The sequence below is a fragment of the Diceros bicornis genome, chromosome 30 (assembly GCF_020826845.1).
Source record: "Diceros bicornis minor isolate mBicDic1 chromosome 30, mDicBic1.mat.cur, whole genome shotgun sequence".
NCBI lineage: Eukaryota > Metazoa > Chordata > Mammalia > Perissodactyla > Rhinocerotidae > Diceros > Diceros bicornis.
This window is the reverse complement of record NC_080769.1, coordinates 10,153,799-10,168,580: the sequence shown is the minus strand read 5'-3', so window position 1 is coordinate 10,168,580 and position 14,782 is coordinate 10,153,799. Positions and strand designations below refer to the sequence as shown.

The 14,782-nt window shown below is 36.7% G+C and overlaps 1 protein-coding gene and 1 pseudogene across 1 annotated transcript; both read left to right on the top strand.

Moving 5' to 3' along the window:
* The first annotated feature begins 2,454 nt into the window (after nucleotides 1–2,454).
* LOC131394192 (olfactory receptor 7E178-like) lies at nucleotides 2,455–3,403 on the top strand (annotated as a pseudogene).
* A 9,706-nt stretch (nucleotides 3,404–13,109) lies between these two features.
* Nucleotides 13,110–14,083, top strand: LOC131394425 (olfactory receptor 7E24-like). The gene has a single exon (XM_058525788.1). It carries the CDS (start codon nucleotides 13,253–13,255, stop codon nucleotides 14,081–14,083), a length of 831 nt encoding a protein of 276 aa, XP_058381771.1. The 5' UTR covers nucleotides 13,110–13,252.
* The last annotated feature ends 699 nt before the right edge of the window (nucleotides 14,084–14,782 follow it).

Sequence of the window (14,782 nt, the reverse complement as noted above, 5' to 3'; positions counted from 1 at the left end):
CAATAATGATTCAAATTCCAGTTACAAAACAGCGACCAAATATTTCTGAATTTCCATTTTCCTTGGATGCCACATCTCTGGAAATGTCTATTATCTTTTCATTTCCTGATCAGGAACACTAGCACAGAGAGGTTGAGAGATTTACACACACTTCTGTGAATTAGGGTAATGAACCAGCGGTTTTAGGGGCGCTTACAGCACTAATATGGTGGATCATAGGATTTTCTATTAATAGTAATGCACTTTACAGCCCAGTTTGAAAATCTGAAATCTGGAAATATTATTCCCTACATAAGATGTGAATTTTCACATGAAGCTGTCACGGAATAACTATTATTAGATACTTGAGAATATTTCTGATTCTATGCCTTAATAATAGTGTGTAGTTTATAGCAAATGATTTTTCTATTGGAAAAAGAAGTGTAGGCAATAAATAGTAAAATTGAACTGGCATTGATTTTTACAACATAAACAACTGTCCTCCATGCACATATCATATAGAAATTCTCACCTGTATGACATGGAGAGAGGCAAAAGATCTTTCATGTGATTGCTAAATAAGGAAATGGCAAATAAAATGAAGTTCATCCTTCAGGTAATACTATGTATCGGTTAAAGTATTATATCTAGTATTAAACACAATGTTGCAGTAAACAAGGACATTTTAGATGCAATATGTCTAGTAATATGCTATTTCAGTAAATTTCCAAGAAAATCCTTAATAAATACATAAATAAATACTAACATGATGGAAACACTGACAAAAAATATACCCACTAAATTAATGACAGTGATTGTTTTCAGGGACAGGTGTATAGGGCAATGGAATCACACAGGAATTTAAAGAAAACTCAAATTTGATTGGTAATATTTCAAATCCCCATAAAATTTAAGTTTAGAAGCAAATATTATTAAATGTTATATTTTTAATATAGATGTTGGGTATTAATTATCCTAATAATGGGTAATACTAACTGGACGTTTTCTAAGTGCCCGGCAATATTCTAAGGCCTTGTTCTTGCCTCTGGCTTTATGTTGAGACCATTAAGAAACGTATGTGTAGAGATTATTATTTAGTTTGTTCCAGGCTGTGGCCAGGGCACTGGTACATTTTACAATAGCCACAGGTAAATACAATAATCAACTAGTATTGAAAACCATGGGTAGACCACTTTGTTTTGTTTAATTTAATTTGTTAAAACAACCTTGTAAGGTAAATTCAATTATTATCTCCATTTTACCAACAGGGAAACTCCCCAGGTGTTTGATATGTCCATTTCTGTTATTTTCTCTTTTGCATTTTCCCCCAAATTAACTCATAGTGTGACCTGTCAAGGAGAATGAAGGTCAGAGTTGCCTTCAGGGAGTTGATTTAAGGAGAATTGTATATAATGAGAATTGATTTAAGGAGAATCCTCCTTGTTTCGGTACAGATTGAAGCGAGGTAGGCATAAGAATTGTGGGTTTCAGACCTGGTTTGGGGGCCATGCATGGTCCTACATTCTTCAATTGTAAATAAGAGAGTTGGACTTGATGAGAACACAGTCTTCTAATGTTTAGGATTAGAAATACATGTAAGCACTTTACCAAGTCACTACTAAATGGAGATCAAAAAAAAGTCACATCAAATACCAGATGTTTCCCAAATTTTATGTAGGGTTGGTATATAATCCTGCATAAGATGAGAACTTGGAAGAAACTTTTTCAAAAAATTTAACTGTTTTTAAAATTGTGAGGTATACTGTACATTAATGCCACTTATGGGGTCAATGATGCTTTATTATTTTGTGCATTTACCAAAACATGTTTATCAATGTTTGAAGTCTACCAGGCCAAGGTTAGGAGTTATATTTGAAAACACTTTTAAAAGACAACATAAATGTATGGGTGAACACATATTTCCATGGGGGTGAGAAATCAGAAAACGAAAGAATGATGAAAACCCAGGAAGATAACTTGTACACAATAAAAAGGCTTTCTGATTATGAACATTTGACTTTAATTTTTAGAATCCAGATAATCTAATTCTAGCAATTATACAGTTTATCAACATTCCAAATAAAGGGAATTTCTTGCACTGTATCTGAATAAAATAAAGTTGCTTCTAAGGATCATTTAATTAGCATGATTTTTTTGTTGTTGGAGGGAGAAGGATATTTCTTGTATTTCTTTAGAAGAGTAGGCTGTATTTTATGATGTTCATGGATTTGCTATCTCTAAACGTCTTTGTTCCTATAACATTCTTCAGATGAGAATCTCTAAAGTAAGTGTGTACAGAAAAGATGAATAACAGAAACCTATGAGGAAAAGTTCTAAGAAAATTGGGTTTGAGATGCTGAGAAATATTGCGAAGATACTGGGCTGTACAACCTCACAAGTGAATTGCTTAAATCTACAATATGGACACAGAGCTGGGTTTCCATCATCTCGTTTCCTTTTCTTTCCTACCCTGTTTTCTTGTTCAAAAAGTATCCAAGCTACACAGAACCACAGAATCTAATACATGTCTCAGAATTCTTCCTTATGGGACTCTCAGATGATCCAGAACAGCAGCCCGTGCTCTTTGGGCTGTTCCTGTCCATGTACCTGGTCACCATGTTGGGGAACCTGCTCATCAGCCTGGTGATCAGCTCTGACTCCCACCTCCACACCCCCTTGTACTTCTTCCTCTCCAACCTGTCCTTAGATGACACAGGTTTCACCTCCACCACCATCCCCAAGATGATGGTGGGCATCCAAACTCACAGCAGAGTCATCTCCTATGTGGGCTGCCTGACTCAGATGTCTTTTTTTATGCTTTTTGGATGTCTGGATAGTCTCTTCCTGACTACCATGGCCTATGACTGGTTTGTAGCCATCTGTCACCCCCTGCACTACTCAGTCATCATGAACCCACACCTCTGTAGCTTGTTGGTTTTGGTGTCACTTTTAATTAGCCTTTTCATCTCCCAGCTGCACAATTTAATCATGTTATAACTTACCTACTTCAAAGAATATGGAAATTTCTCTTTCTACCATGATCCTTCTCAGCTCCTCAACCTTGCCTATTCTGACACCAATAACATACATGTATTATGTTAGTGCCATCACGTGTTTCCTTCCCACCTCAGGGGTCTTTTTCTCTTACTACAAAATTGTTTCCTCCATTTTGAGAGTTCCCTCATCAAGTAGGAAGTATAAAGCCTTCTCCACCTGTGGCTCACACCTGTCTGTTGTTTGCTTATTTTATGAAACAAGCCTTGGAGTTTACATCAGTTCTGGTGTCTCACTTTCTCCCAGGAAAGATACAGTGGCCTTGGTGGTGCACACTGTGGTCACCCCCATGCTGAACTCCCTCAACTACAGTCTAAGGAACAGAGACATCAAAAGAGGCATGTGGACGCTCCTCAGCAAAACAACCTAATATCAGTACCTGTGCCATCAATTTGGAGTGAAAGTTGGGAAACGCAGCAAAATTAAACATCTAGACTTGCAAATCCTACCTCTCTCATCACACTGTTTTGTAGCTCTCATGGCTTTCACTTCTCTCCATTTGCAATATCTGAATACTGCTTCTTTTGGCATGTTAGTGGGACTGGGGTGTATTACGGGGTCCTTTGTATATCATAATCACCACATGACTAAATCCTGTTATACCTATGGAGCCTTCTGTAGTTTATCATTGATGACCCAGGCATCACAGAAAGGTGAACAACTCTCTTTTTGTATATTTAAAAGTTATATCGTTCTCACAGCTCTTGTGAATTTTCCATACAAATTTCTCATTTATCAAATCTGCTTTTGCAGGTTATGTGTGAGGATGCATGTTGCTGGTTCTCAACCTTGGCTTTTATTGAAATAGTCTGGGAAGCTAATAATACAGATAACTGGGTCTCACCATGAAAGATTCTGATTTAATTGGACTGGGAAGTGGCCTGAGCATGAGGATTTTTAAAAACCCTCCGGTGGTTCTAGTGTGCAGCCAACATTGAGAACTGCTGATCTAAGTCCGATCTTTCATTCAAAGATGATCTGTATGTCTTGGGTCCTAACTGCTCATGGGCAAATGCCAAAGATCCTAAAGAGATCAGAGCTCCAAAAGGAAAGATACAAAAAATCTACTGTAGCAATAGGCAATGTGTTTTCTCTATTATTCCTGACAATGTTTCTTCAAATATCTTCTCTCTCTACACCATACAGCTGGGCACATGTGCTGGTTACGAAGTTATTGTTCCTCTGCTCCAAACTCACACTTCTATTCGTTGCTTTGTGATGCTGGGGCGGGACTCTTGAAATCACTGCTGTATTTCCCATCTTATGTTCACTTTACATACTTTCAATAGTGATCAGTAAAACTCACCATGCCCTAAAAGCTCAACTTTTCTCTTTTCACCCCTCAATCCCTTGATGTGGTAGCTTCTTCCTACATTATGATTACTGTATTACCACTTCATTCTTTTTTTGCCTTTCTGCCTTCAATAACTATTTAGACAATTCTTTATATTAAATTCTCTTAATTAAAATGACTAATTGGGTCTCTTTTCTTGACTGAACCCTGACTGATATTGTAACATGGGGTATAAAGGTGTGTTGTGAGGTGTCCGCATTTGGAAGATTGCAAAATGTGCCCAGGTAAATGCTATGTCTTGGTCATGGGTACACAACTGGAAAATAGGTGGTGATATCATGTTTCCAGGTGCTATGTGGCTCTCACGGTGCTTGAGGATCGTTGTCACTCAAGTTATTGCAATAAATTTGTCTTTTTTACATTATTCCAGGATAATAAAGGACCATGTTGTCAGGAAAGTGGAGCTCTTTCCAGTAACAGCCTGGTTAGGACTTCACTATTATTATCTCTTCTGTCATGATAACTCAGGCTTTGGGCTCCTTTTGAGTTCCACCAGATGGGTATCCATGTCTCCTTAGAGACGTCACACATCATTTTTCTGGCAGTAGTCTTAATTCTCTGAAAAGCTGTCCATAACTAGTTTAATTTTTTTTTGCCTTTAAGGAAAATCACCTACCAACTACACTGATGAGAAACTTTAATATTAGAGAAAAGAATGCACTTTACAGAAGATGAATTCAATTCCTGCCAGTTAGTGGGAGGAGATTTCATTCAATAAAAATTACAAAAATATTATATTTGCATATCCACGTATGCAAACCTAAACGATAGCCAAAGAACCTTGGTAAATGCTAAAGTAATGTTGCTTTTTTGAGTGTGTCTTTTCATTTCCAGTTTATGTTCTATTAAATTTACTACCTCCTGTTTTTATCTCACATCATCTTAAAATTCACGAAGACAAATGAATACAGGAAATTTTAAATCCAAAAACATTGTAATAGAAAATACACACCTGAGTACTAATCCTAGATTTTTTACAACACGCATGAAATGCCTTTCCATAATGCACACAATTGGTAAAATGGGAGTAAATACACTTGCATCACAAGTTGGGTTAAATTTAATTGATAGAAACAATGTGAAAATTATTTAATTAAACATTTCTTCCAGATGACTAGTAAACAAGTTGGTAGACTTACATTTCAACTTATCTTACAAGGCAGCCTTTGCTGACCAAATTAGTCAGTACTCTTTTCTGTACTATTTTTAAGTACTCTTTTCTGGCTATTTTATCATTCCGTTAGTACTTCTGGAGCAGTGGTGAATAGGACAACAGACATTATTATGGAGGTAGATGCACCTTGTTTACAAACAAAAGTAGAGCATTTTTGTTTGTTTGTTTACTTTTTCAGTTTTTTTCCAGCATTACTGAGACATAATTGACAGATAGCATTGTGTAATTTTAAGATGTCCCAATATGACGTTTTGATACACATATGTATTTCAAAATGTTTAAAAAATAAGATTAGTTAACACATCCTTTACCTCATATAACTACCATTTTGTTGTTGTTGTAGTTATGGTGAGAACATTAACTCTACTCTCATAGAAACTTTCAAGTACACAACACACTATTGTTAACTATACTCACCATGATGTACATTAGACCCCTGGAACTTATCCATCTTATAACTGAAACTTTGTACCCTTTGACCAATATCTTCCCATTTCAACCACCCTCAGCCACTACCAATCTACTCTGTTTCTATGAGTTCAATGTTTTTAGATTCCACATTTAAGCGAGATTGTACAGTATTTGTCTTTCTCTATATGATTTATTTCCCTTAGCATGATGCTCTCAAGATCCAACCATGTCATAGCAGGATCTCTTTCTTTTTTATGGCTGAATAATATTCCATTGTGTGTGTGTGTGTGTGTGTGTGTGTGTGTGTGTGTGTGTACACATATACGTATGTATACATGACCTGAATCTTGAAGTGCTTGGAGCACAAAGTCCTTTTAGAGGATGAAGCCTGTGTGGTGGGCAGTATCTAAGACGTTCCCAATGATCCCTGACTCCTCTTTTTCATGCCCTTGTGTATTTCCTTCACATTATGTGTGACATGGACATAGTGACACTTCTAACAATGAGAATGTGGAAGAAATGTTGGGAAGTCACTTCTGGGAATAGAGTGAAAAAAAAATCTATTTTTCTTCTTGCTGCCTCTCCCTTGGTCTCTCCATTGTTCATGTTGATGAGACCCAATTGCCATGTTGTGAGCTGCCCCATCAAGAGGTCCTGTGTCAAGGAGCTGAGGGAATTCTCTCACCAACAGCCTGCAAACACATGAATCCTACCTCCTGCCCTTGAGTGAGGTTTAAAGTAGTCCTCAGCTATTCAAGCCTTGGGATAACTGCACCCCTAGCCAACGCCTTGATCGCAACTTTCTAAGAGGTCCTCTGAAGAGTTTAAGTAAAGTACCAGTTGCCAAATAAATATGTAAAAATCAATAGTTTTGTAACATGTCAATGTATTTCAATTAGATAAAAAATTTAGAATTGAAGTCTCATTCAAATTAGAAAAAAAAATTCCTGTAAATCTCCAACATATAAAATGCCAACTCAAGCAAGAGCTAAGGAAATGAAATAACACTTTATCTTTAGAGACAAATAATAACTGAGAAAATGGAAATAGTATCACATTCTTGGTATAGAAGACCTAAATCATTAATACAATGGATTTACAGATATGAAAATCACACACTGAGCTGTTACATTGAAAAAAAGTCTGAATTTTATGTTAAGATCCTGCAACTTGGAAGTAAGAAGCAAGGAGTCCAGGTGAACTTCCTCCTGAGGAGAGGAAGCACTCAGACCCTTCTAAGGACATTCACTTGTCTCCTATTCTTCTTCCATTAATGTTAGCGAGTCCTCAGAGATTGGGATAACATTGGCCAACTGGCAAGTTATGAGCTTTGTGCACTGAGCCCCCAAGGTCATACATGTGTAAATAATTGGTCGTACATCATAAATGAAAAAATAAAGGACTCCAGTCCTTTAATTTGCCAGTTCTAGTGTCATGCCTCTGTGCCTGTGTCTCCTCCCTTCGTGGGCGTCTGCATAAGAAGGTCCCAGCCTGAGTCTGTCTTCCTGCCAGAACTGAGAAGGGACCCTGAGCCTTCATCACACACCAGGCTGGAGAGGGGCAGAGAATCCATACTCCTTGTTCATGCTCCAGCAGAGATGCAGCCCAGCCCAGTAAGTGCTGTGGGAGATGCTGATTGGAGGAGGGACTGTCAGGAGCATTATTTCCTCCTCAAGAAGACAAACATGACAGTTGCAATAGATAGATGGGAGGTCACCAATATATGAAATTTCAGATCAGATACCTATGAAGTTTATGTTCTTGGTTCTGGTGGGGATGTGAACTCTAATTCAGAGTTCTGCTTCCACCCTCACTGCTTCTGGCTCTGGTTGGCATCTCCCCCACCATAGCAGCAAATGGGTCTCTCTGAACTTTCCCCTAACACTTCAAAATCATCACGAAGGTGAGGATGAGGATGAGGAGGAGGAGGATGACATTAACCAAAACATCATGTCTATTGAGGGCTTCCTAAGTGCTGGGCACTGCGGTATGTGTTTTATGTATCTTGTTTGATTTCATCTGCATAATATCTCCCTAATTATAAATGCATACATTATTATTGTTTTATGTAAGAGGAAAGGAGTACAGCATCTTATGTAATTTTACCAGGTCATGAGTTAGAAAGAGTTGCAACCATGTTTCAATCTGGACAGTCTGACTGCAGACTCAACGCATCTGGCCAGTCTTCTCCTTTGCCAACCCAAACTGTCATTTGAATTCCCTGTCAGTCCTGGCAGCGACTACCTGCTCACTATGCTCTTCCCTTTACGGGTCTCTGGTAGACCACAGTGGAGAGCAGTAGGTAACACTTGCTGCATCAACTATAGGAAGGATGGCTGAGATCACAGGCAATGATCATAGAGAGTTGGCTCATAATAATTCAGAGATCTCTCTCTCTTTCCCCTGCCCTTGGATTTCACTTCAACTGTCTACTTCCCCCTCCATTCTTATAATCAGCCTACTCAATCACAGAAGGAGACATAAAGTCAGTGTCTTGGGTCCATTCATACTCAGGAACCTCAAACAGTTAAAAAATGTATCTCAGATGTACCTGTGGTTAAAATCTCTGTACCTCTCCTTAAAACTTTCAGAAATTCTAGAAACAATGAAGTTGAGTGCATGGGACTCAGAGACTAACAATTCAATTTTGAATCTTGTCTACTCTACTTATTATTAGTGTGTTATGAAGCAAGTTCTTAGTATCTCTGAAACTTACAATTGTCATCTGAGTTGGTTGCTAGTTGATACAACTCCACTAAATAAGGATTAAACAATTAATGGATGCCCTCTCTGCAATAAATATGTGATGAATGCATAAAGTAAGGGCAAAATAAACTTTAGATATTTTATTCCTAATAATGATAATGATTCCTAATTCTCATCTTATTTGACTCAAATATTTGGTGACCTGAAGTTTGGTTTTCCTACATCCCGGACAGGACATTTTATTTTTGTTTATACTAGTACATCATTAGTATTTGGAGAGAAATGACTGACTCTCATTTGTTTCTGATTTCTCAGAGCCTATATCTTTTTGGCACAGAAGAGGTATCATAAAATGTGGGCGAAATGACTTCCATATATTTGACCATTTTATGCCAGTGTTTCCATCCTTTTCAGCAATGTCCCATAGGACTAGAGACAAGATAAAATAGTACTTATTTGTGTCTATATCATGAACTTTCTATGGGACCTATTATTTTTCATTTAAAATAGCATCTGTAGCATTCAATTATTAGAAAACCATTGCATGGATTTTCATAAATATGAAAAAAAAGAAGCAGAAACAAAGGAGGCAGTAAATCTTACTGCATGTGCTGAGACACATTTTAGTATTTCATGTCATTCCCTGCTCCATTGTGCTGAGACAGGAAAGGCTTTGACCTCTCTGCCATATAATCCATAAAACATCATTAATTTGGGGGGATGGTATTTCATTACTAAACACTTTATTCAAATAATGATTGAAATTTTTATTAAAAAAATTGAGCACATATTTATTAAGTTTCCCTTAGGTGCCACACACGTTCCAGAGATGGGTGTTAGACTCTCCATTTCCAAGAAGGAGCAGAAGCACAGAGAGGTTGAGAGATTTACACACAGTCCACATATTGCAAATGAAAGATTCGGGACTCAAACATAGTTTCTTTATTCTTGCACCAGGTCTCTGTCACCTCCACTGTAGCTAATGAGTATTTCTTTTCAAACCAACTGTAGCACAAATGAGCAAATAGAGACAGAAGAATTGATTGATACTCTTTTGGTTCAGTGAGTCCACTTCTGAATTATGAGAATGAGCCAGTGTTTTATAGTGGCAATAATGGCATTAACATGGTGGATTATAGGGTTTTCTATGAATAGTCACGCACTTTACTGTCTGTTTTGAAAACTAACATTGAAAATATTTTCTGCACAAGCTGAAATTTTTATCATGGAATAACCATCACAAGACAGACTTCAAGGATATTTTCAAATATATACCTTAAGAATAATAGGATGTAGTTGATAGAAAGTGCTTCTGTAGTGAGATAACAGACATGGGCAATTATTAGTAAAATTGAACATGCACTGATTGTTAGAAGTTGAACAACTAATCACCTTTCACTTATTATATACAAATTCTCACTTGTGTGATATGGAGAGAGGTGCAAGAATTTCCATAAGATTGTTGTAAGGAGAAACTGATATAAATAATAATATAATATAAATATAAAATATATTTGTAAAATAAATATTTATTAAAATAAATTAAATTATAAATACATTTACATTATAAATATATATTTTAAATTTATTGAATTTATATTATAATATGTAAATATAAACTTATAAACTGAATAAAATGATATCTTCCCTCATGTAGTAATGTGCATCAGTAAAATGTTTGAAGTAGTTGCATGTCCTTCACAAAGATAATTAAATACCATGCTGTGGTAAACAAGCACAATTCAGAGGCTACATGTGTAGTACACTGTTTAGGTAACCTTTTAAGAAAATTGTTTAGGGATACATAAACCAATATTGATGTTATGGAAACATTGACAGGAAAATATACTCATCAAATTTAGGACACTGGTTGCCTTTGGGGATAGGTATGCGAAAGAATGAAATCAAGCTAAGATACCAAGAAAAGTCAAATTTTATCAGTAACAGTTCAAATCTCTATAAAATATGAGATCTGAAGCAAATATTATTAAATGTTTATATTTTGAAAATAAGTAGTTTGTATTGATGATAGTAATAATAGATAATATTAATGCAGTATATTCTAAGTGTTGGGCAATATTCTAAAGCAGTGTTTCTCAATCTCAGCTGCACATTAGGATGACCAAGAACCTCACGTATAGAAATCCTGAATAAACTGGTTGTAGGCTGAGGCCAAGGTATCTGTATATTTTAAAATAACCACAGGTAAATACATCAATCCACTGGAACTGAAAACCACTGGTCTAAGCAATTTAAGTGATTTTTTCAAACTTTCTTACAATATTCCTATAAGGTAGGATCAATTATTATCCCAATTTTACAGATGAGGAAATGCCCAGAAGAATTTATATTATTCTATTTCACATTTTTCTCAAATCATAGTGTGACCTGCCAAAATAATAAATCTGAATTATCTTCAGATAGCTGAGGTAAGAGAATTGCAATCTCTGTATCAGGAAGGATTAAATGAAAATCTGTTAACTAGACATAAGAACACTAGGTCTTAAACCTAACCGTGGGAGCTCCCCTCATACTAAACTCCTCAACTGTAAATAAGAGGGCATAAGATTAGACCAACAAGTACCAGAAAAGGTGCTGAACATAACAAATCATCAGGGAAATGCAAATCAAAATCACAATAAGATATCACCTCACCCCTGTTAGAAAGGCTATGATCAAAAAAACAGAAGAAAGAAGTGTTGATGAGGATGTGGAGAAAGGGTACACTGTTGGAGGGAATGAATATTGGCATAGCCAATATGGAAAATAGTATGGAGGTTCCTCAAAAAGTTAAAAATTATTACTAATTAAAATGGAACTACCATAGGATTCAGCAATCTCACTTCTGGGTGTATATCTGAAGGAAACGCAATCAGTATCTCAAAGGGATATCTGCACTCCCATGATCATTGCAGTATTGTGCACAATAGCCAAGAGATAAAAAGAACCAAAGTGTCTGTTGACAGATGAATGGACAAAGAAAATATGATTGAGATACACACACAAACAGACACACACACACACACAGGAATATTACTAAGCCATAAAAAGAAGGAAATCTTGCCATTTGTGACAACATGGATGGACCTGGAGGCCATTATGCTCGTTGAACATGCCAGACATAGAAAAAAACACTGCACGATCTCACTGACGTGTGGAATATCAGAAAATCGAACTCATAGAACCAAGGTGTAGAACTGTGCTTGTCAGGGGCTGGGGAGTGGGTGGGCGATGTTGGTCAAAGAATACAAACTCTAAGATGTAAGATGAATAAGTTTTGGGGATCTAATGTACGGAATGGCGACCATAGTTAATAATACTGTATTGAATACTTGAAATCGGCTATGAGAGTAGATCTTAAGTGTTCTCTCCACACACAAAAAATGGTAAGTATGTGAGGTGATGGATGTGTTAATTAATTTGGTTGTGATAATCATTTAATATGTCTATTAAATCAGCACATTGTACATCTTAAAAAAAACCTTCATGCTGTACAACTTAAATATATACAATTTTTATTTGTCAACCATACCTCGCTAAAGCTGGAAAAAACCCAAAAACCAATGAAGCAGTATTATCAGGCCACTACAGAATAGTGTCCAAAAACAGTCAACAGTGGTCTCATACACTGTACCTTTTACTGATATTGTATGGGGTTGATACAAATAATCCTGTATAAAATAAAATATTTCAAGAGTTTCTTAAATTTCATTATCGTTTAGTCATTGAAAGATGCTCTGTATACTAACAGCATCTTCATAGTCATCAATGCTGTATGATTATAGGCACTTAACTAAACCTATTTACCAAAATTTGAAGTCCACCAAAGCCAAAGACAGGAATTATATACTAAATGACTTTTAAAAGAGAACCCTCATATTTGAGTAATCACTTATTTCCATGAAGGAGAGAAGACAGCAAACCAAGAATGATAAAATTCATGAAGATAACTATCAAATAAAATATTTTCTGATTATGGACATTCAACTTTAATTTAGAATCCAGATTACTCAGTCTTTGCCTTTTATATAGTGTTTTATAAATATTCTAAGTGCATTGTAGTTTAATAAAATAAGGGATGTTTAACTTCTTGTTAATTGCTTTAAATTTAAATGATTTTTTTTATTAAAGAGGGAAGGGTATTTCTTATTCTATATTTTTTCTTAAAGAAGTAGGCTGTATTTATTGTGATCATAGATTTGTTACCTCAAATTGTCTTGCTCCTCTGATCCTCTTCAGTTGAATTTCTCTAAAGCAAGTGTGTATAGAAAGAGATGAATAACACAGAAATCAATGAAGAAACAGTTCTAAGAAAATAAGATTTGTCACACAGAGAAATATTGCTGAAGATACTGGGGTATATAACCTCACAAGTGACTTGCTTGAATCCAAAATATGGACACGGTGCTGGGTGTCCATTTACTTGTTTCGTTTTTTCCAAGCCTCCTTTCTTTTTCAACAGGTGTCCAGGCTACACAGAACCACAAAATCTAACACGTGTCTCAGAATTCTTCCTCCTGGGACTCTCAGATGATCCAGAATTGCAGCCTGTGCTCTTTGGGCTGTTCCTGTTGATGTACCTGGTCACTGTGTTGGGGAACCTGCTCATCATCCTGGCTGTCAGCTCTGACTCCCACCTCCACACCCCCATGTACTTCTTCCTCTCCAACATGTCCTTGGTTGACATTGGTTTCATCTCCACCACTGTCTCCAAGATGATTGTGGACATCCAAACTCGCAGCAGAGTCATCTCCTATGGGGGCTGCCTGACTCAGATGTCTTTTTTTATCCTTTTTGCATGTATGGATGATATGCTTCTGACTGCAATGGCATATGACCGATTTGTGGCCATCTGTCACCCTCTGCACTACTCAGTCATCATGAACCCACACTTCTGTGGCTTCTTAGTTTTGGTGTCTTTTTTAATTAGCGTTTTGGACTCCCAGCTGCACAATTTGATTGTGTTACAACTTACCTGCTTCAAGGATGTGGAAATTTCTAATTTCTTCTGTGGCCCTTCTCAACTCCTCAGCCTTGCCTGTTCTGACACTGTCTCTAATAACATAGTCATGTATGTTTTTGGTGCCATTTTTGGTTTTCTCCCTTTCTCAGGGATCTTTTTCTCTTACTATAAAATTATTTCCTCTATTCTTAGAGTTCCATCAATAGGTGGGAAATATAAAGTCTTCTCCACCTGTGGCTCTCACCTATCAGTGGTTTGCTTATTTTATGGAACAGGTTTTGGAGTTTACCTTGGATCAACATTGTCATCTTCCCCCTGGAAGGATGTGGTGGCCTCAGTTATGTGCACCATAGTCACTCCCATGCTGAACCCCTTCATTTACAGCCTGAGGAACAGGGACATCAAGAGTACCCTGTGGAGACTCTACAGCAGACTAATCTAATCCCAGTGTGTGTGTGCAATCCTTTCTGGAGTGTGAGTTGGAAAAATCAGCAAAATTAAACCTGTAGACCAGCCAATACTCCTTCCTTGGTCACATTATTTTTTTAGTCTTATGGTTTTCATTTTACTCTCTGTTTCATATATGAAAGTTGCTTCTTTTGATTGGTCTTGAATTGGGGGAGTATTCTGGAATCGTTTGTACTTAATAATGAATGTATGAGAGGTTTTCCTCAATGACCCAAGAATCCAGGTGAAATGCATAACACTCTTGTCGTGCTTAAACTTTATATCCTTTTCCATGGTTCCTATGTATCTTCCATATGAATTTTGCATTTGTTGAATCTATTTATTCAGGTAATGAGGATGCAGTTCATTGGACCTCAACTGTGGATTTTATTGGAATCTCCTAGGGAGTCTTGTAAGTACTGATCACCGGGTCTTATCACTGATTCTGATTTAGTTAGACTGGGGTGTGTCTAGGTATGAGCATTTTTAAAAGCATCTGAGATGCTTCACTTGTGAGTTCCTAAAGAGATAAAGCTCAAAGAGGCAAGTTATGAAAGAGCTTATTGTAGCTCCAGGCAATGTGGTTTTCTTCTTATTTTTTTCTTCAAATAACTTGTCTTTCAACACCTGGTTGAAAGACATTTGTGCTGGTCATTGAGCTATTGTCTCTCTGCTCCAAACTCAGCCATCTGTA